Raw genomic sequence first — 21,935 nt, forward strand, 5'->3', positions numbered from 1 at the left:
CAATTTTATTATTTTGTTTTGTTATAGTATCTGTTTTTCATATCTCCTCCCACATAATAGTTCGCATTCAACAACCTTGCGAGCTATCCCCAAACAAATGTAAACCATTACGCTTAAGTGTGCATTCACCTTGCCAATCACACATAATAATGCGTATCTATTTCAAGCAGCCTATTTTAAACTTACTAAGATTGTGGAAATTATTTTTGTGTTTTGAATTGCCTGTTTATTTGTATTTAGATTTTAGTGAAATGTTTTTTCAGATGTTTCCAAAATAGCTGGACATGTTTTCAGAATTTACTGGTCGTTAAAAACTCTTGCTCTTACTCGAAACTGTGTTGTTGAATTAGAAAACATTCAGCAAAATGAAGATTTTGTGAAATAGAGTTCAGTGTTTAAATTGGGCTAAGATGTTATGAAGGTGAACGTTAAAAATGTTGTAAAACAATTCCCTACATCAGGGGCCTCCAACCTTTTCACTAACAAGAACTACTTATGTTCAATGAAACCATTATGAGCTACTAATATCAGTGGTGTACACATCAGACAACATTATGTGACCACCATGTGCAAGGTTACCAGCTGTGATCACCTCAGTGCAGGATTACCAGCAGCAATGTAAAAAGGGTTAGTCAATTTGAAATGCCTCTACAACGGGAATACATAACAGCCACATCACAATGCTCCCTGGCACCAAGGTAATAGTGTTATTAATAAGTCTGTCAAAGCTGCATGATTTTCATTCAGATATCAGCCTTAAATAGATTCTGAAAAGTATTGGTTCTGGGATATATATATATATATATATATATATATATATATATATATATATATACACACACACACACATTCATATCAAATACACACTTTTCAATTTTGGTATACATATAAAAATTCAACCAAGCAAAAGCTTGGAGGAGAGCTACTTACTAGTAGCTGGAGAGCTTCCAGTAACTCACGAGCTGCTAGTTGGAGAAGCCTTCCCTGCATGTATTACTAAGTGCGATTCCAGAAGACTGGTAACAAAATGGTGAAAAACTGAACATTCGGAGGGTTATGACCTTTATGGGCCAGCTAAGGAATTACAAAAAATCTGTATTGGAGTGATAGAAACAATTTCCTAATAGTAAGGTTAGAGCAGCTAGCAACCAACCAAAAAGCGGTTATTGGTGCTACCATCCTTTACCAAGCCAAATGCCCAATGTCAAGTCCAGCTGCATTCCTGGAGAATGCAAAAGCCTAAACATGGCACAGGACAATCAAGAACTGAAGCCAGCTGGCAAACTGCCACTATGAACAGATTAGTAAATTAGCTTTGTGCAACCCACTCTTGAATCTCTCCCCCAGTTTTATTTTCAGAACGTTAAGGACTCGTATTAAAAAGGGTGGAATCAAATAAGGTCTCTTTGCTTAGAATAAATATAATGGTTTGCCTGAGTTAGTTGCCAACAAAATGATTTCTGTGATTGCACCATGGGTGACCAAGATGATACTCTAGTCCCTGCTTTCACCAATACACGTTTTCAGTGTTTTTTAACATTCCTGTGGGGTTGAGAGAAAAAAATAAACAGCCCTGGTTCCACAGGTGGGCATCTAAATTATGAAAATCCACTGCTGTTCCGACATATCAAATTGACTAAGGACTGCTCTTGTTTTACAAGCTGACTTTGAATACCAAAAATGTGCAGCAAAATAAAAGCACAGTTGTAAAGCGCAAACGTTATGGCTGATGAAGAACTGTAGGGGGACTCTTACATAGCCTTAGAGCCCGCCATAGCGGGCATTACAGGCCATTAAAGGCCCGTGCCAGCATTAAAGGCTGAAGGCGAGGGCCTTTAACAAGGGATCTGGACTTTTAATTGCCGGTATAGCCCAGCTACGAAGGGCAATAAGGCTATTAGAAAAATCTGCCACTAGAGGGCATAATAAATAATGTTCTAATAAATAAAACAAATTCCTCACAGAACCCCGGGGGATTGATTGAAATCCCTTTGGGTTCCGTCAGGCCTTTGTTCACATCTGTTGCTGTGAACAACACATTGGAATGTTGACACTCTGGGCTTTTACCAGCCAGTAGAAGCCCAGAGCACTCCATTGTCTCCAGAGGAGCTCCCAACATTCCAATGTTCTAATATGTATTAGAATACGTATGTGCCTCATCTAAAATCATCTCATGTGGAAAGTGGTTTTAAGTTGTAAGAAAAAAAAACAGGTAGTGTTCCTGAAAAGACATGGTGAGGGTTGGAATGGAAGTTGAAATGCATGGGCACGTCTCGGAAGCATGTTCTAAAATTGTTTATACATTTACTTATGAATTTTATACAGTGAGAGTGGGTTCTCTTCCAACTGTTTCAGAGCTCTATAGAACAGCCTGGTTTGGGCTGCATGAAAGGCACTTCAGAGGGATAGGTAGGGGGAGGTAATAATATGTTTTTATGTTCTTAACATCTGTTGACAGTATTACCATATATAGTTTCGGGGGTCACATATGCTGTTTTGAACTTTGTTATTTTAATGTAGGTGCTCTGCACTGCAGTACAGACTTAAATACATTTTTTAAACCTGGTACCTGACAACTTTTGGGTTGTTTGGTAAGCTTGTTTTATATAGCACCCTCTCCCTTCAGCCGCTTTTTTTTTTTTTTTTTATCCTTTCCATTAGGCATAATTTGGAAAGATAGACTGATGGAATAAGTGCATCATTTCTTACATTCTTGTCACTTTCCTTGGGCACCCTACTTTTCCCCATATTTTGCCCACCCCCCTCCTCAAGGCTTTGGTCATTTTGTAGCCTGTGATGGTAAATTACTGTATTAATTGAGGTCTTTATTGTTTTATGTAAGTTGGCCATGGTACATAGCATTCATGGAAAATGTTTTATTCTCCATTTGATAAATGTTTGTAAAATCTACCCAAACTTTACCTTGCACAGGGGTTGCAATTTAGCCCTCTACTTGTAATGAACGCCCAAGGTTGTTTAATTATTTGATAATGAAAAGGGTTCTGGCATATAAGATCAGATTAAGGTTTTCAGCAGATCAGAATCAAAATGCATTACATTTTGATGTTTAGGTTTCTGTTATATTTAAATACAAGTTTTAAATTATAGAACCTCACAAGCTAATTGATGTGCACCTTCCTACGCTTGGTGTGCAACACACAAGTTCTTCTTCATAACAACATGCACAAAGCTCATTGATATAGGAGTGATTTGGGAACCTCTCCTTCCGTCCAGTATCTGTGAGTTTTAATGAGATGCTGAACAATGGCACCACATGAGCTAGTGAAACTTAACTGGATCATTAGTTTACAACTTTTCCATTAATAGGTATCCCTCTTGTCTTCCAGAAAGAGCGATTCTACGATGGGCATTGCATGCTGATGACGCCATCCTGCACAGAGCTGGCCGATCTGATGAAGCGGTGCATGAACTATGATCCCAACCAGAGACCCTTTTTTCGGGCAATCATGCGAGACATTAATAAGCTAGAAGAGCAAAGTAAGCCACTCTGTTTTAATTCATAAAGCATTTTTAAAGATGCATTAAAGATGAAGTGTACTTTTTAATTTGTATATATATTTTGTAGATTACTGCAATCCATTAGTCCTTACACAGAACAACAGTGCCATGCCATTATACTCTGCACTTAGTGAGAATAACCCATTATTTTTTTATTTTTTTCAACACATACAATTTTATTGGCATTTGCCTTGATGTAAGTACTGACCAAGTAGTAGATAAGTAGAAATACATAACTCACATTCACAGAGCAATACATTAACTCACTTTTGATTACCAGCTGTCCTTGCTGCACCCCTAAAAATGTTAACATGCAACTCACTTTAATAAATGAGCCACTTCTTTTACGTTGTTGCTGTTTGCTCCAACCCCTCCCTGATGTTCTTATGGTTCTCCACATCTGTGTTCCAGAGTATCCAATAACACGTTAATTTGGCCAATGTGTGGTAACCGAACCAAACAAAATCCTTATTTTGTCTCTTTGCATTCTTGTGCACTCATCCAGAGAACTCCCCTATATATGTCAACAAACCACCTTTGACCAAGGTTCCTTTTTAACTTATTTTGGCCATTGCTTAGCCCTACGTTTCTTAAAGTTACTCTTCTCCTACATGATTCTGTTTACCTCTCTGTGGCTGCTTAACTAAATTGAAGGCTTTACTGGATCTTGAGGAGCTGCAAAGCAAGACTTTGTATTGGAACTGATGAACCCAAGTCCTCACTCATCCATTGAAGGTTCTTCCATATGCTACAAGTGAATGCGGTATCAGCAGACTGGGAGCCATAGAGCCCGTTCTCCCACAACATAAAAATTCAGAAGTATACTCCCTATACTTCCTGATTCCCAACAAGGACAGGTCTGTCAGACCAATACTAGACCTTCCACCTCTAAACAAATGCATCCTTTCGGAACATTTACACATGGTTACCCTTCAGGATGTCATTCCACTTCTACAGCAAGGCGTCTTTGACAGCTCTAGTTCTGAAGGACTCCTGCTTTCATATATCTATTCACACTGCACACCGAAATTATTTAAGATTAGTCATTTCAGGCAAACACCATCAATTCAAAGTCCTTCCCTTCAAAGTCACCACCACTCCCATAGTATTCACAAAATGTCTAGCAGTAGTCGCAGCACACCTGCAAAGAGAGAACATTCATGTCTTTCCTTATCTGGACGGCTAGCTCATCAAAGCCATTACATTACACCAGTATCTAGTGCACACTCAGATGGCAGTGAATCTCCTACATAAGTTGGGTTTTACAATCAGCATTCCCAAGTCACACGTCCGACCACTTCAAGTTCAACCTCATCTAGGAGCAATCTTGAACACAAAGTTATGGTAAGCGTACCCCAATCCAGCCTCGTTTTCAGACTCCCACAGCTCCAGGAAAACCAGTCTTACTCTGTCAGGTTCATCATGCGTCTCTTGGGGACGGTGACTTCATGCATTGCCACTTGGAAGATCCAGTGTTCTTAGCCTCCCAAACTCACCATTCTCTGCAGTGGTGGAACACCAACAACCTCTTGAAGGTTTGGCCTCCTGTAGACCCTGTGCCTCACATCACATTGAGCAGACATGCATCACGGACGAATTGGGTGCTCACCTCCAGGTCTTGACAGTTCAAGGCCTCTGGGATGCAAGACACCAATCCCTACACATCAACTACCTGGAGCTTCAGGTAGTGTTCTTAGCATTGAAAGCTTGCCTTCCTCACCTGTTTCACAAGGTTGTCTTGGTCCACACAGAAAACATGACTGCCATGTATTTTTTGACAAAAACGATCTTCACAGCTATCACACCTTTCTCAGCCATTTGGAATTGGGTTCTTTACCACCGGATTCACCTGCTGGCAGAGTATCTCCCCAAGCCCTGGGACAGACAACAAATTTGCAGACCTCCTTAGCAGGATGCAGCAACAAGTCCACCAGTGGGAACTCCAACCCCAAGTCCTCCAGTCATACTTCAAAAGGGGGGGGGACTTCTCACATAGACCTTTTCACTACAGCAGAAAACGCAAAATGCCTAAGCTTTGCCTCCATGTATCCACACCTACTATCCAATGGCAACACTCTATGGATGAGTTGGTCAAGATTATTTGCCTATGCTTTTCCACCTCTCCCTCTCATTCCATTTCTAGTTCGGAAGATCAGGCAAACATCCCTCACCATGATCCTTATGACTCCCACCTGGCCACGGCAGCCTTGATTCACCACCCTCCTAGATCTTTCAGTAATCTCACATGATAAGCTCCCCAGTAGGCTGTGCCTTCTCACTCAAAATCAAGGGCAAATCAGGTATCCAGACTCCAGGTGACTCAACCTACAATATGGCTCCTGAGGTCATAGAGTTTAGATACTTATCCTTGCCTGCAGAATGTATGGACATTCTCAAGAAAGCGCATAGACTTACTACTAGAGCCTGTTATGCTGCAAAATGGAAATGTTTTGTTTGCTACTGCTAACCTAAACAGATTTTTCCAATTAAAGCCACAGTACAAGAAATTGTTTGCTGTCTGCTATGCTTGCAGAAAGCAAATTTCACTTCCATTCCATTTGCCTACATCTCGCAGTTATAGCTGCATACCTCCAAAAAAGACAACATATTTCTTTATTCAGGATTCCTGTCATAAAGGCTGTAATAGCAGGACTCAAATACATCATTTCACCCAGGGTACCACCAGCCCCATCCTGGAACTCTAAAATTGTTCTCATAAAGCTCCTGTGTCCACTGTTTGAACCTCTTCACTCATGTCCACTTCAGTTTCTTTCATGGAAAGTCACTTTCCTAGTTGCCTTCACTTAAATTAAACGTGTTAGGGAGCTCCAGGCACTAACTTTAGAAGTATTTTCTTCTAAATTCATAGGGACAAAGTAGTTCTTCTGACTAATCCTAAATTTCTTAATAAGGTGATTTCTTAATTTGACCTGAATCAACCTATTGAATTGCCAGTTTTCTTCCCACAACCTGACACCATTGTGGAAAGAGTCCTTCAGCCTCTAGATGTGCAAATAGCACTTGTGTTCTGTATAGACAGAACCAAAAAGTTTAGAAAGCCCAAACAGCTCTTTGTAGCTTTTTCACTACTTCACAAAGGCAACCCAATATTCAAATCAGGCATAGCCAGATGGATAGTCAAATGCGTACAAACTTGCTATGCTGAGTCCAAAAAACCTTTACCTGTATCACCTAGAGCAAATTTCACTAGAAAAAAGGGAGCTACTATGGCCTTCCTTGGTAACATTCCCATAGCTGACATTTGTAAGGCAGCTACATGGTCTAGACCACACACCTTCACAAAACACTACTATGTGGATGTAGCAGCACGCCAAAAAGCCAATGTAGGGCAGGCGGTGCTACGGACACTTTTCCAGTCAACTGCAACTCCACAGGTTAGCCACCACGTTTAAGGAGGGACTGCTTTACGCACTATGCAGAGCATGGGTATCTAGAGCCACACATGCTATCAAACTGATTATACTGCTTACTAGGTAAGCATCTGTTTGTGGCATGTAGTGCTGTAGATTCACATGCGCCCACCCTTCTCCCTGGATGCCTGTGGCCATTGCAATTACATTACACTTGAATATATTTCTACATATGTACTTAAACTTTGCATGGGCATCTCTCTTCCTACTCATTCCTTCCAATCCTTTCTCACCGGACTGCGGGAAAACAATCTTTATAAACGAGCCGATACCCATGCACAATATCACCGAGAGGAGGAGTCACTCAATGTTGTGACTCGAAGTGCTTCTTCGAAGAAAAACAACCTTCAGCACTCCAGACCCATTATTTGATGGCAGGAGTTATCAAAGTATGTGACTCCACAGCACATGCTATGAACAGATGCTTACAGGGTAAGTAACATAGGGGGTTATCACAACTTTGGAGGAGGTGTTAATCCGTCCCAAAAGTGACGGTAAAGTGACGGATATACCACCAGCCGTATTACGAGTTCCATAGGATGTAATGGACTCGTAATACGGCTGGTGGTATATCCATCACTTTACCGTCACTTTTGGGACGGATTACCACCTCCTCCAAAGTTGTAATAACCCACATAATCTTTTTCTTTCTTGATACAATTGACAGAGTCGAAAAAAGACATGTTAACTTTTGTGTTTTTATGATTGTGAAAATGCAGTATTAGAACCAGGATTGTTTCACCATATTAAACTAAACTAGCTATCTATGCAGGAGACTCCACAGAGGACAATCTACAAAGCTGTACAGTAGAGATTTTGGCATAAATCTAAATACAATGAGAGAACATTGTTAGAAATCATAATTGCCACTGTTTATGTAAGCACAAATAGAATATATGATAAGGTGTACTCTTCTGTGCATCATGTATATTGTAAATATGCAACAATATTCTCTTATAGTGCAAGACTGACAAAAGCAGCATCAGGGATGGGCACATGTGCACATTGTACAGATAACATGGATACTATTTTTGAAAGTGCTGGCTGTGCACAAAGAAAAATATACAAAATTGGAAATGCTACCAGATTCCTTTTATTTTACAATCATATTTTTATTTAAATCAAATGAAAAGAAATACCTCTGTGCACACCTACACCAAGAACAGAACATGCAGGAGTGGGCTGATGTTCAGGGCAAAGATGCTTCAAGGATTAATTTAGGAATGGTCATTGGAAAAATATGAAAAATTGTACAGCCGTATGGCAGATTAAGGCCTTCATGTACAGACATGCACAGTCAAAGGTGTTTTCCCAGTAGGTGTTCAATGCTAGTTGTATGGGTTGACACATAAGTGAAAAGTTGTGTCTTTTTTAAAAGAAATCTTGTTTGCTCAGTGTGAAACAGAGATGTTTGTAGAAGAAGATACCTGCCTTCTCAGGATAGACCCCAGCAGGTGAAACAAGTTCAAGTCTTGAGAATTTTGTAAGTTTGGCGATATTCTGTCTAACCAAGGTGCATTTTTATCTGGATCACGCGTAATTCCTATGTATGGTGGAAAAGTAGATGGTATGGACTTGTTGTTACCATGCAGATTAAGCAATGCAGTTTTATCCAGGTTTAATGCCAAATAATAAATGCCATACATCCATGACTGTATCTTTGTGAGCAGTTAGATACTTGAATAGCTTGAGACGGGTCCTCTTTCTTTCTCAGTGCTTTTATTTACTGCCCATTATAAGAGATAGTTATAAAATCGGCTGTCATCTGATAGTAGCTTTCTATGCAGAATGAAGAGCAGAAGCTTGAGAGAGTACATCAACGGAAACTAATGCACAACTATTACCTGTCCAGCGGTGTGTCTTAATTTCTGTCTTTCGGTGGTGTGTGTCAGATATTTCCCAATAAATACCATGGTATACCCAACTGAAAAAGATGGTGTGTCCAACGTAGGGGAAGGTGAGGTGTATCAGGAGTGTGGATGGTCGGGGAGCCAGTGGAAGGGTGCACAGTATTCTGTGAATGAAGATCCCCAAATCCATTCAAGTATTGCAGTCTCTGTATGCTGCTTAAAAAAATAACCTGAGAATCACTTTCAGGAGGCATGGCCACACAAACTCTGGTATCAGACATGCCTATCCAAGATCCATACTATGAATGCATTTACCTAGAGATAGTGCTGCCTTTTCCAAGATTCTCTGGCTTTTCGACAGTCAAGATGTGAGTGGCTAAACCTTGCTTCGGGAGAGTGAAGCAGATCGTGGAAGGTGATGTCCAGAGACTAAGCAGCAAGCCAGTCCTCAAGATCTAGGGGGAAATCCAAGTTGGTAGATAGTGTTAGATTAGCTGTCCTAGGTGCTCCGGTGGTAGTTAAGGACCAATGAGGCACTTCACTGGAGAAAGGGAGTCTCACCTATTTACATCACTAGTGTCCTACACTTGAACCAGCAAGTGCAGTGCTGCATGCCCAGGATAGCAGCTCCTGGTTGAAATGTGCCTATGGTGGAAGTTCTTCCATCACCCTGCTGCTCGTGGTCACCCAGAACTTTGTCCACTCAACTTAGCATGGACTAAAATAGCGCCACCTGTCTGACCAAAGTTTGGTGAACAACACTGTCAGCACTTCACAACTGGATTGACCCTCAGGGGCACAATACAGCCGATGCCCGAAGCAATAGTGGTGATTACAGCATCGTTGGCAGACTGTCTTTGCCACAAATCACAGATTGAGCGCAAGACATATGATGGAGATGAAGTGGCTGACAATATTGCCTGGGATATAATAAAAGGATAAAGCTCATTGATGGCTTCTATCAACAGCCCCCACAAAAAAGTGGATGGCATAAAGACAAACATAACAGTGGCAGAGAACAAAACGCAGCCTCTCGTGGCAAGAGTGTAGCAGAGATGATTTTCGGTGTTGGTGGGACTACTGGGAGTGACTGATGTGTGTCAGCATCAGCCATTTACCGAGTTCTGTGCATGTGCTGTGACTAGCATAACACAGAACATTTGACTATTGGGATGCCATACCGCAGACCTCAATGTGGCCATTCTAGATGGATCCTGACATATCTCATTACAGCGTGCTAAAAGGCTCCCCACACAGAAAGGACACACACAGAAATAACAGTTGGTGGGGCAATTTTGCTGGTTTTTGCAGGATGAAACCCACTATGATGTGATCCTCTAATGGGCCAAGAGTAAGCACGAAATGCAACTGAATCAGAGGCTGTGTTTTTTCCTGATGTGTTGCCAGCAGCCCTCAGTAGGGGAAAGACTGCAAAACATTAGGAGAGATTTTGGGAAGCATGGGGCTCAAGCTTTTATATTATAGCCAGCAACACTGATCGTGGCCCTTTGGAGATAGAGGGGTAGGAGGAAGGGTGGACCTCAATGGGTAAAGATGCCAAAATTGCTGTGGTTTGCTTGGCAAGTATCAGACCCACTGATATTTCAACAGTCTGTAGTTTATTAAAGTGCTTTCCTTTCTTTCTCATGCTTTCCTCTTGCTACGTGGTGGCCAATAGCGTAATCCCTGACTGTAGTAGTATTTCAGACCAATAGTCCAACTGTTAACGCTTAGGGCATGTCAGATACAGGGTAGTGAAACTTGCTCCAACAACAAGTTTATTGCCAGAGCAGATGTATGCAGTTTTTCCTTCCAGCTCCCTTTCCTAACTTATTGACCTAAACCACCGTTTCCCAAACTGTGGTCCGCAGACCCCCAGGGGGTCCGCAGGCCTGGACCGGCAAGAAGGCACTTCTCCAGCTGGGCCCTCTACAGAAACATGTGCGTGCTCTTTTATGTGTTTATTAATGTTTGCAGCAGCTTTAAAACACTGCAAAGTTCAGTGTAAGCTTTCCGACAAAAATAAGTGTCAAGATAACTCTGGTGATTAATGTACCTGCTGGAGAGATGGGAGTTTGTCTAGTGGCAGTTTTGACTCATTGGAGGTAGTGCAGATGGTTAATATGCCAGATGCAAAGAAGGTCTGTCATGCAAAGAACCGCATTTTATGTATATAGCACAGTGGGTTACCACTTTTGTCACAGAGATTTTTTTGTTATTGTGCAGTTCATAAGTCACAATCATAATCTAGCATAGTGAGTTATGAACTACCAACAAAGAACTACATGGAACAAATTAGAAAAATATATATTTTTTCAATTCTTTCATTACTGCTAAAAAAAAGATTTGCTTGCACAGGAGTACGCTATTATTGAAGTTAACCCTAACCACTGTGTTATGTTCTGAATCCTGAGTTTGTGTTTCTCCAGACCAAGTACTCTTAGAAAATGCCTAACGGTATGGATGAGGTGAATTCTACACCTTGTAGTCCCCTGTAAAGTGTTTTTACACCCTTCACTGGTATGAGAGGTGCGATAAATCAAATTAAATACATGTGACAGAGAGCCTATGGAGATGAGAGGCCTTTATGGTTTTACTTCCTTTGCCCACCATACATTAAATTAAAAGGTTTATGTACCTAAAAAATAAAAACAAACATCGCTTGCGAAATGTAGAATGTGACTTGAGAATTCAGCTTTCCTAAATAAAACCAAACATTGAAAAGTTAGTTGCCGAGATGCAGCACCAACCTTCCCATTAAAGTTTTCAAATTTTTGCAATTTTTTCCGATATAAAATAATTATATATTTACTAATTTGAGTATTTGTTTGGAATGTACTTGTTTATGTATTTTTTGCGAATTACTGTTTTAATGTTTGAAATTGAAATCGTACAAATTTCTTGGGGGTCCCCGGCTTCCGGTAGTGATTCAGTGGGGGTCCTCGGGAGTCAAAAGGTTGGGAAACACTAATCCTAAACCAAAACATTGTAAACACAAGACACCTTGGTATTATGACAGTCACAATTCCAGTTAAAGAAATAGAAACAGTGAATTGTTCCCTTCTTTAGACAGTTACATGGATAGCTACTTTCAAGGAAGAAAAACAGACAAATAAATGTGCTGAAAACATGACATTGTTTCAGCTAGTCAATGTGGTTTTCTTATAGTTCTCATGAATCTGAAAACATGTGTATCACTACTTTCCAGTGGACACCATGGAGGCAAACCAAAATCAGCAGAGCCTTGATTATATGCCTTGATAATATGCACAGACCTGGCCAGAGTCAAACCTGCAAGTATTAGAACATTGCTATTCGCTAACTCCACCCTCTATGCAATGTAGCTCAATTTGTTTCAGACCTTCCAAGAGATTTGTAAGTGTTACTCTTTTGAAGTTATATACCTTTTAGAGTAGCAGTGTCCTATCACCATTGTTGTTAATCCAGATGACCTGACTCATCTAGGATGTGATCTGGAATTTCCTGTCTCCTTTTTAGCTCAACTGAGAAAGCGTTGATGAATAGTCTGACAGATTAGAAAAAAATGACATGTGTATGTGTTTATGGCATATGCCAGCCACTAGCGTTCTGTTCTGTTTGACGTTGCCGGGTTGGTGAAGGTACACCTCCCATCCTTATATAGTCATGTTTTGACAAATTTGTGGGGTACAGATTTCCTTTTCAGAGTAGTCACTCCACATTTCGTAAAGCAGCCGTGGGAGGTTGTAGGCCCCCCTGGGATTTAACAGTGTAACTGCTGCTAAAGACCCGGCCCACCAGTACCTTTTTATTTTCTGTGATTGCACTTCCATCCAATGGGTTTTCTGCAGAAGATCTAGATAAACTTGTTTAGACCTGAGATAGTGAAGCACTTTCTTTTCCTTGTTATAATGTGACTTGTGTTAACGTTCAGTGTGACTACGCTCAGTCAGAAAGTTAAAGGGCCACCTTTCTACACAGGGTGTCAAAGTTAGAGCCACCTGCCCAAGATGGGAAAGTAATCATGGAGAAAACACAAAGGGGTAGTAAGGGTGAAAGGCGCCGCACATCTGAGCAGTAAAACAGTTGTAATGAGACAAGTAATCAAAGTGAAAGCAGGGTCTGGTGCAAACTGGCCCAGTGCCTTACTACCCGGTAGGCACAATAACGGGTAACAAAATACCCATAAACGAATTTGAACAAGATGGCCACAGCACACAGAATATATAGTCCAATGGTGTGACAGGGAAAATATCCCTGAAAGTATAATGTTGAAGTGAAAAGTAGGCTGGAGTCCAAGTTCTTGTTTTGCAGATGTTGCCTTTAATTGTAGATGCCAGAGATCATTGTGTCATCAATGAGATACAGCCAACACGTGTTTCGTCACACAAGTGACTTCATCAAGGCTGGGGCGTCCGGCCTGAATGGTATGGGACAACGGTAAGTAGCGAGGGAGCCCCGTGATCAGTTAGCTGGGCTCCAAAAGGTCAATTGGCAGTGGTAGTAGTAGACCCTGATAAGCCTGTGGTCAGAAACCTGTAAGGTGGAGGAGTGTGGCACCAACTAATCAGATCATTGTACCACTGCCCTCTTCTTACGTGTTCACTACCTCACCCAGGTACAATACTGACAGGTCCACTCCTAGAAGTTTCAATTGACCTTTTGGAGCCCAGCTAACTGATCACGGGGCTCCCTCGCTACTTACCGTTGTCCCATACCATTCAGGCCGGACGGCCCAGCCTTGATGAAGTCACTTGTGTGACGAAACACGTGTTGGCTGTATCTCATTGATGACACAATGATCTCTGGCATCTACAATTAAAGGCAACATCTGCAAAACAAGAACTTGGACTCCAGCCTACTTTTCACTTCAACATTATACTTTCAGGGATATTTTCCCTGTCACACCATTGGACTATATATTCTGTGTGCTGTGGCCATCTTGTTCAAGATGGGAAAGTGTCACAGTGAAGGTGGGACAGTATGAATGAGTCTGTAGGGAAGAAAAAAAAGATGTCCAACAACTATTAAAGGAGTGAAGTATGCCCCTAAGCCCTTCTGGGCAGAAGACAAAGATCAACAATTCACTCTGTGGGTTTAAGCAGGCTGTCCAGTCAGTGGGTGTAGGAAACTGTGCTGGAAAATGAGACAGAGAAAAGGAAAACAGAGGGTATGTGAATATGATGGCAGGTCAGTGGGAGAGAGAGGTGTTTGGTGTAGTTGAACTGCTTGACAGGTGCGAACTGTGAGCTGAAAGCCTAACTCCTGTGATGTCGGCCGGTGCCATCCAAGATCTGAAGACCCACAGTGATATAAGCCAACAAGGTGAAGGCTCAGTGACCCAGATCTGAAGACTTAGTGATATAAGCCAACGAGGTGAGGACTCAATGACAAAGAGTCTTGAAGCAAAGGTCAACAAGAAGTGCAGGATGGCCACTTTGCCCTGTAAAGGGTCCGTATAGGCTTTACATTCTAGAATGCTTTGATGTCTGTAATGGGCCAGGATCTTTATGTAACTATGCCTTCCCTTATTTAGAAGCGTGACCGGGTGTACAAAAGGGGAATTATAGTAGTACATGGTGTTGTGAGGCAGATATGTACAACACTGTCCAGTAACTCACCCAGTTTTTGTAAACAATAGCAGCATAAAACAACCTTAACTTAGATTCCCAAAGTTTCAAAGTGTAGGGAAAGCCATCTCCAGGGAGACTGATAAAGGTTCAAGAAAGTGCACATTGCTATCCATTGTATTGCTCATGGTCTCCCTTCAGGGGTGATCTGGATGCATTCCTGTCTCAAGTGGGTGAATCTACTATGTGGTGTGTGCCAGTTTTGTCAGATTACCTTTGGAACTGTTTAGCCTGTGAGTTTCAGTGCAGAAGGTAGGGCAACAGCTGTGAGTCTTGCACTGTTTCTGAATGCAGGGTTTGGGTCCCATGGTGGTTCCTATTGAAGCATCATCTAGAGTGCTCAGGTAGTCCTCCAAATCAACCAGTTCTGTGTACTTGGTGATTTTTCTCTTAAGAGTGGTGATGATCCCAGGCTACTAAGTCCAAAAGGCATACCTGGTGTCCCATCTCCATAGGCAGGCTTTGTGACAAGAATATCTTCTTCCTAGCAATACACTTCATTTGACATTCACTCGTGAACGATCCGCTATTTTCTTGCTACTTGGGGAACACCCTTGCCATGCTGGTGGTGCTTGAGACAGGTTTGTCTCCACTGACTGACCAACCATACCTGACTCAGTGTTTCATCTGAAAATTTTGTGGTTCTTCAAAGCATAGATCTTTTTTGTGTTGTAATTTTTTATTAAAGAAATGCAATAGTACAAAAAATCAGAGTATATTGTACGCAATACAGTTTGTAAGTTACAAATGGACTCAGTAGCTGCTATACCAAAGGAGATAAGTGGGGGGATAGCAAAGGAAAAGGGAGGGGAAAAGATGAATAGTAGGAGGGGGTGTGAAGATACCTGAAAGGGACATAAAAGCACGGGGTAAATTGAACTATGCAGCGTGTCCGAAGAATAACGACCTAGGTGGCAGAGTACCAGAGAGCTCTCCCCCCTCTAATACAGACATGAAATACACCTAGGAGCCAGTAATCTATGGGTAAACTCGCAGTCCATCTGTCAGTCCATACACCAGGAACCATGGGGTGAGGGGTGGGTATATTATAATGCAGCCAAGGCAGAAAGCAGTAGTGGTTGGCGGGCTGTGCCACCGAGCCGCTACTCCTGATGTACAGGGCATGGTGACCACACCAAGGTAGGGGAAGGATATAGGTAAGGCCAGGGCAGAGGAGGAGGCTGCCGGGCGGGGCGAGGGCAGCAGGGCTGAGAGAAGAGATGGTGGCAGATAGGAGTGCATATCAGAGGAGATCGGAGTGGAGAAGACTGCAATACGGTGGATTTGAGTAGAATTGAGTGAAGTGAAGCATAGCATTACACTACATTGAGAGGTAGGGAGAAGTGGGGCAGATAATGGTAGCGTAGACTAGTATGCAGTAGGCTGGAGTAGAAAGGGAGGGGGAAGAGGTTAGCAATGAATATGCGGAAACAGAGGGGCAAGAAGGAGAATAAGGAGAAGCGAAATAGAGAATAAAGAGTACAGAATAAGGGATAAGGGGGGATGGAATAAGGTCTATGGTCACCCAACACCTATTGCGGTCTGAGGGACAGATGGGGGGGAGGGGGAAGGCAGCGGGGGTAAGACCTAAGAAGGGGGGGGAGCAGAAGGGATGGGGAGCTGAAATTGTCGTGTTGGTGGTAGTGGCATGCGTTAGGGTGGGTGGGCAATGAGCTTTCTATGAATCTCCTGTAAGAAAGGGCGCCCTCATCTGCCCAAAGAGGGCGGCTTGGTCTTGCGTATGATAGATGGCACATTCACTGGCAGTGGTCCGGACTATTGCCACCATCCACTCTTCCAGAGTGGGGGGGACAGGAGACCTCCAGTGATGGAGAATGCAAATCTTGGCTGTCGCTAGGACAGTGTGGAACAGTCGGCTTTGCAGTGGAGACAAATCAGAGAGGTGTTCCATGTCGTGCAGGAGTATGAAAGAAGAGGAGAGTGGTGTCCGAAGCGTCTTAGAGGCACCAAGGGTGGAGCCCACTGCATCCCATAGGGGCTGGACCAAAGGGCTATCACAGGGAATGTGGGTCAAATCGAACTGGGTCTCCGAACATCGCCAGCAATTTGCGTGTGGAAGAAGACCCACTCTGTGTAATTTCACTGGAGTCCAGTACCATAATTTCACTGGAGTCCAGTACCATTCATGGATTATCTTAAAAAGAAAGAACTTCAGGTGGGCTTCTGGGTACCCCTGCCCAGGGCCACCATTATATCTGACCAGTCCTCCACATCGCATTCCGTGTCTGCCAATTAGATTGCAGTCATTTAGGGAGGGGCTGCAAATAAAGATGCTGTGTAAGATCATCATATATGCCCACCATCGCGCCCTTGTAGCGGCCCCATGTCTTAAGATAAGCAACTACAGGTGAGACCTGAATGGCCCATGGAGTGGCTCCCATGCTTCGTTGAAGGCAGTGCTTAAGTTGTAGATACCGCCACTCCTGGCGAGGATGGATACTGTATTCCTCTCTTAGGCTTTCAAACGATTTAAGTGCACCCTTCTCAATAATCTGGTCCAAACTGTCAATGCTGGCTGCACTCCATTTCGCCCAACGGAGAATATCTCCTCCAAGACACAGACTGTAATTTCCCCACACAGGGGCCCGAGAGTGTAAAGAAGAATGTATGCCAAGAAGGCAATGTGCCCCCCATCAGGCTGCATGCATCGCCTTCAATATCAGGTTGGCACGGTTGCGTGGGGCTGGCACTATGCAGGCCACTGAGTCCACCTTGTTGTGAGAGCAACAGTTGTTCCGTAATGACCCATTGCAGTGGATCAGGCACCCTGGGGAGCATATACGCTAACTGAGCTAGGTGGAGAGCAAGGGCGTATTGCTCTACCGACAAAAGCCACATGCCTCCGCTAGAGCGGTGTGCCATAAGTTTTGCTGGCAGTAAACGGGTGGGCAGAACCCCACACGAAGGCTCTGATCGCTGCATCAACAAGCCTCAGGGCTGAGAGAGGTGCTTGGATGGGTAACATGCCTGGCCCAGGTTTAGGTATAGGTTTAGGTATAACCGCAATCATTGCCCTATTGGAAATTGTGCCCAGCGAGTCCTCTCGGCATGCCTCCCGTAGGGCCTCGTATATGGAATTGACTGTATCATCACCAGCCCATCTATAAGTTTCTGTGGGAAAACCGTCATCCCCCAGTGATTTATGATAAGGGAGGATGGAAATGGCCTGTGCTATTTCGATCTTACTGATCTCTCCGTCTATCAGGACTTGGCCCTCGGCCCGAAGCATAGATCTTGACATAGTAGCAAGTCCAGGAGTAATGCCAACCTATTTTCGTTTTCAGCCTTTTCATGAACAGCATAGATAGGTACGTTGTCACATCTTGAGACATCTTCCAAGTCCATCATCTTATGGTAGAGGAACTAGATGTCCTATATACAATTAGGCAGTCTGCCCTGCTTCTTCTGAAATTCTTCCAGCCACTCTTCTGCCAAGCATGCATGGAGATACGTAATGTTCCCATAAAGTGACTTCATATTTGTGGATATCATATAATTTAACATCCAATTTAGCATTCAATTTGGACATAATCGTTGAACCTGTGACAGAAAACTGTACCATGATGAGAGCCCAGCATTGTCTCAATCTCTTTTGCTGTATTCTATTCTGGTCTGTCCAACCCACAGCAAGTGCCTCAGAGAATAACTGATGACGCACAGAATGCAAAGAAGTAATGGGCCGTACTATCCTGAGGACCAGGATAGCACAGTATCAGCCTAGGGACACATCAGTTCATGGAAGTATGTGCAGCAGGGCTTTTAGGATTGGAAGCAGGTTTCAAGCCGAGATATTTTGGAACACAGGATCAATTCCTCTCCCATAGGCAGGGCAACTGGAATTATGCAATAAGTAAGGGCCCTATTATGCAGCTTTGTTGACTAAATTATGCGGCAAGAAAAAGCCAATTATACAAAATAATGCAGCACATTTTGTGATAGCGTTACTTTATTACTTTGTCATTTTTAGGTCGAGCTTAGCAGCGGCCAAACGCTACTTTTCCGACGTGTTGGTATGTATCTGGACTTTTAACCACGCCCACCGCACGCCAATCAGTATCACTCGTCCGTGGGCTTGCCCTAAAAAATCCTTTATTTTCATTGGTAAATGCTTTACGTTTGTCCCTCCTTGAGGCGGTTTTGTTACCGCCTTGGCCATTGACCTTGTTACATGGATAATTGCACTTTTGCTGATAAGTTTGACTGCAAGCAACTTCTTTTCTCTTTTGTGTCGCTCCTGCTTGCTCACAGCTGCACTTTGATTTGGCTTGTTTAGATGGACAACGGAACTTACTACTTGCCAAGCCCAGTAGTCCTTCAGAAAACATCTTTACCCATAACATAGACTCTAGCCCATTACATTTTGGAATTTGAAAATTACATATTTCAGTTTTTATTAAAAGACGTTTCCCTATTTGAAAATTATTTACCTTTGACCCAGCCGTTGCAGCTCTTTCTGTTTTTAACACGCTCAGCATTAGGTTTACGTGGCAGGAAGCTGTGTTGGGATTTATTCGTACTTTACTTTAAAGTAAACTGTTCGCACCTCTTTGGCATTCAGAGTGGGTGTCTCAGGATGGAGACTACCCATGGCTGGTTGGTAGTCTTTAGCACATCGTCTACTAATTACGGCAATTTCACTGTGAAACGGAGAAAAGGAAGATTGTAGATAGTCTTACGTTTTGTTAACTCCATATGGTCGCCATTGAAAATTTTATTTGACGTTCACAAGCATCTAACCAAAATGTGTATTTATTTGAATAAACTTTAGCTGCAGACAACTAAAAGGGCAGAGCAGCTAGACATACCGTAAAGCAACCAATATAGCCTTAGAACCCGCCGTAGCGGGCTCTACCGGCTATTAAAGGCCCGCTCCCCGCGTTCGGCTCGGGCATTTAACAAGGGAGAGGGACTTTGATAGCCGGTAGAGCCCGCTACGGCAGGTTCTAAGGCTATTAGAACATTCTGCCACTCAGGGCAGAATGTTCTATTAAAAAAAATATATGTTCACGGAGCCCGAGGGGATTAAAATCCCCTCGGGCTCCGTGAGGCTTTGTTCACAGCTGTTGCTGTGAACAAAGCGAACATTGGAATGTTGGCGCTGCGGGCTTTTACCGGCCAGTAAAAGCCCGCAGCACTCCATTGTTTTCAATGGAGCTTCCAGCATTCCAATGTTCTAATAATCCTTACTATGAACATGTTGTAAAATCAGGGCTGGTACTGTTGAGACGAAATCAGTCACTTATTAATTAGGTAAGTGCGTTTTAATGCCAAAGCAATTATAACATTACTAAAAATAAATGATATTGGTGTTCAGTTTGTGATGTAAAAATAATTAGTTTTTGTAAGGCTGATAGTTTGGGAATATAGTTAGTTACTTCTGCCCACTGTTTAGGAACATTAATATAATTCCGTCTGCAAAACATAGGAGCTATGTGCAGAATCTGTCAGTACTGTACCTGCAGCTGTAAATAGGCAACCTCGCTTTGTGTTTATTTTATTATGGTTTGCTGACACTTTACTAAAAGGGCAGTGCGGTTAACTGTAACGTACAGTTCACCATGGACCAATATATCAGCTTGATAAATGGGAACTCCTTTGCTGAGTATAAGGACACATGCGTAAGAGTCACCGGCAGGCCTGTAGTTTCGTTGTTTTAAGAGAAAGTTTAGTAATATAAAGATGTTACATTGTTCACTGGAGAGCTGCATATTATAATTAGCTCTATTGCCCTTGTAATAGTTTGCAGACAAACATAACTCAATTAAGTACAAATGGTGATTGCATATTTAGAGCTGTGGTTGAAATATTGACGGATTTCGCACAGAGCTTCTCCGATTTGCGCAAGTCAGTGGCTCTGCTTCCCATTAGTTAGGTCTCCCACAGCAGCAGCTCCCCTCCTCACCCCCTCTCTTTGAAGGTGTCTGTCTCTTCACACACCGTCCCAGCTCCATTCTCCATTCTGCAGGCCCCCCCACACTGCTCTAGGCTCCTTGCAGAATAACCCCATCCCTCTCTCCCCTCCTCTACATGCAGGAGCCTCCTCTCTCTTCTCTCCACTCCATGAAGCAGCCCTCCACATCTGTACTCTGTTTTAATTATTTAACGCAAATATTTATTTGCTTTCTCATTTAAAACCTCTCACACACTAAAAATATATTGCTTACTGTCTAAATTCTCAACAACATACACACCATTTCTTATTTTTTCTCTCAGTCATAAGTAAAAACAAGTAGCAAAAAGTTGCACACAACTACACTAACTTTGAGTTAATATAATGTAATTAACAAAACAAAAGTCTCTTTCATATCCTCTCACCACTGTCTCTTGCTCTCACACAGTTCCCACCTCTCTCAAAAAGTTAAAATCAAAATTTCAAACACACTTTCATTCTTACACATTTTCAAACTTAACATCAATAAAACACACACGCTACTACTCTTCTTAAGGTTGCACACACACACACACTATTACTTTATACGTCTGTCACATACCCTACCCCTTTTTAACTCTTTCACATGTTATACTGCTCTCTTAAAACCATTCACCAATTCATACACAAGCTATCACGATCTGTCTTCCTATCTATTCTCTGCAAGTCTCACATAATACCATTACACAAATCAACTACACACAACACAAATGAACCACACACAATTCCACAACTAACAATTCCAAAACAAAATGCCTAATTCTACTACACAATACAAACATCCACTATACTCCAAACCAAAAACATAAATAAAAGACATTGTAATTTACAACACCAATAGCTCTGACTCTCACAAATGTGAGACCTATTGGCATAGCCAATGCTTGTTACACATGGTATCACACTCTGGCAAAATTATTTCACCTTATTGGTAAAAGTTAAACACCCAAACACAACAATAAGCAACTGAAAGAAGACCAGCCAACTTTTGCAAAGGGCATTTTACTGCAGAGGATCAAAAGTTGCATGAATTTTAATAACCTTTGATCCATTTGAGCTAGAAAAAAAATCTTTGTTATTAAAATATACAGAATATGCAGCAGATGATGGATTATGTGGGAAATGCAGTAAATCCATAATTATGAAGAAAACTCAACAGCCGCAGAGTTCCAGTGGCTGCGATCATAGAGTATCACATGTGCACCAGGACACAGGAGATGTATCAGCGCCCAGGGCTTGGGACCACAACACTCTGCATCTTAAGGTTTGCAAGATTATCAGGTTGAGTAATGGAACCCTGCGCCTCCAAGGGCAAGGCTCCCCCACCTCCATAAAGTAGGGTGGAAGGTAACAGTAGGATGGAGCTGAATCACCTTAAACCTGGGGGCAAGGTCTGATGTCCACTGCTTCCTCTCATTGGAGTGTACCCTTAGCATAGTGGCTTATCTTCTGCCAGCAGTCATCCCTCCAGGAATCCTGTGGTAATTCACCTCTGGCTCCAGTGTGCATCTCCTCACTAAGGCTGCAGCGCAAAGTGTCTGGTGTCAGGCCATGCAGGACCTGTGAATCACAAGCC

The 21,935-nt window shown here is 42.5% G+C and overlaps 1 protein-coding gene across 3 annotated transcripts in view; it reads left to right on the forward strand.

The window, feature by feature from the left end:
- JAK1 (Janus kinase 1) overlaps positions 1–21,935 on the forward strand; it is a 481,031-nt gene that overhangs the window by 382,350 nt on the left and 76,746 nt on the right. For all 3 annotated transcript variants that reach the window (XM_069232503.1, XM_069232505.1, XM_069232504.1), the window contains exon 17: positions 3,348–3,498. In XM_069232503.1, coding sequence (XP_069088604.1) covers positions 3,348–3,498 — 151 coding nt within the window. The remainder of the gene's footprint in view (positions 1–3,347; positions 3,499–21,935) is intronic.

Source organism: Pleurodeles waltl, chromosome 4_2 (genome assembly GCF_031143425.1).
Source record: "Pleurodeles waltl isolate 20211129_DDA chromosome 4_2, aPleWal1.hap1.20221129, whole genome shotgun sequence".
Taxonomy (NCBI): domain Eukaryota; kingdom Metazoa; phylum Chordata; class Amphibia; order Caudata; family Salamandridae; genus Pleurodeles; species Pleurodeles waltl.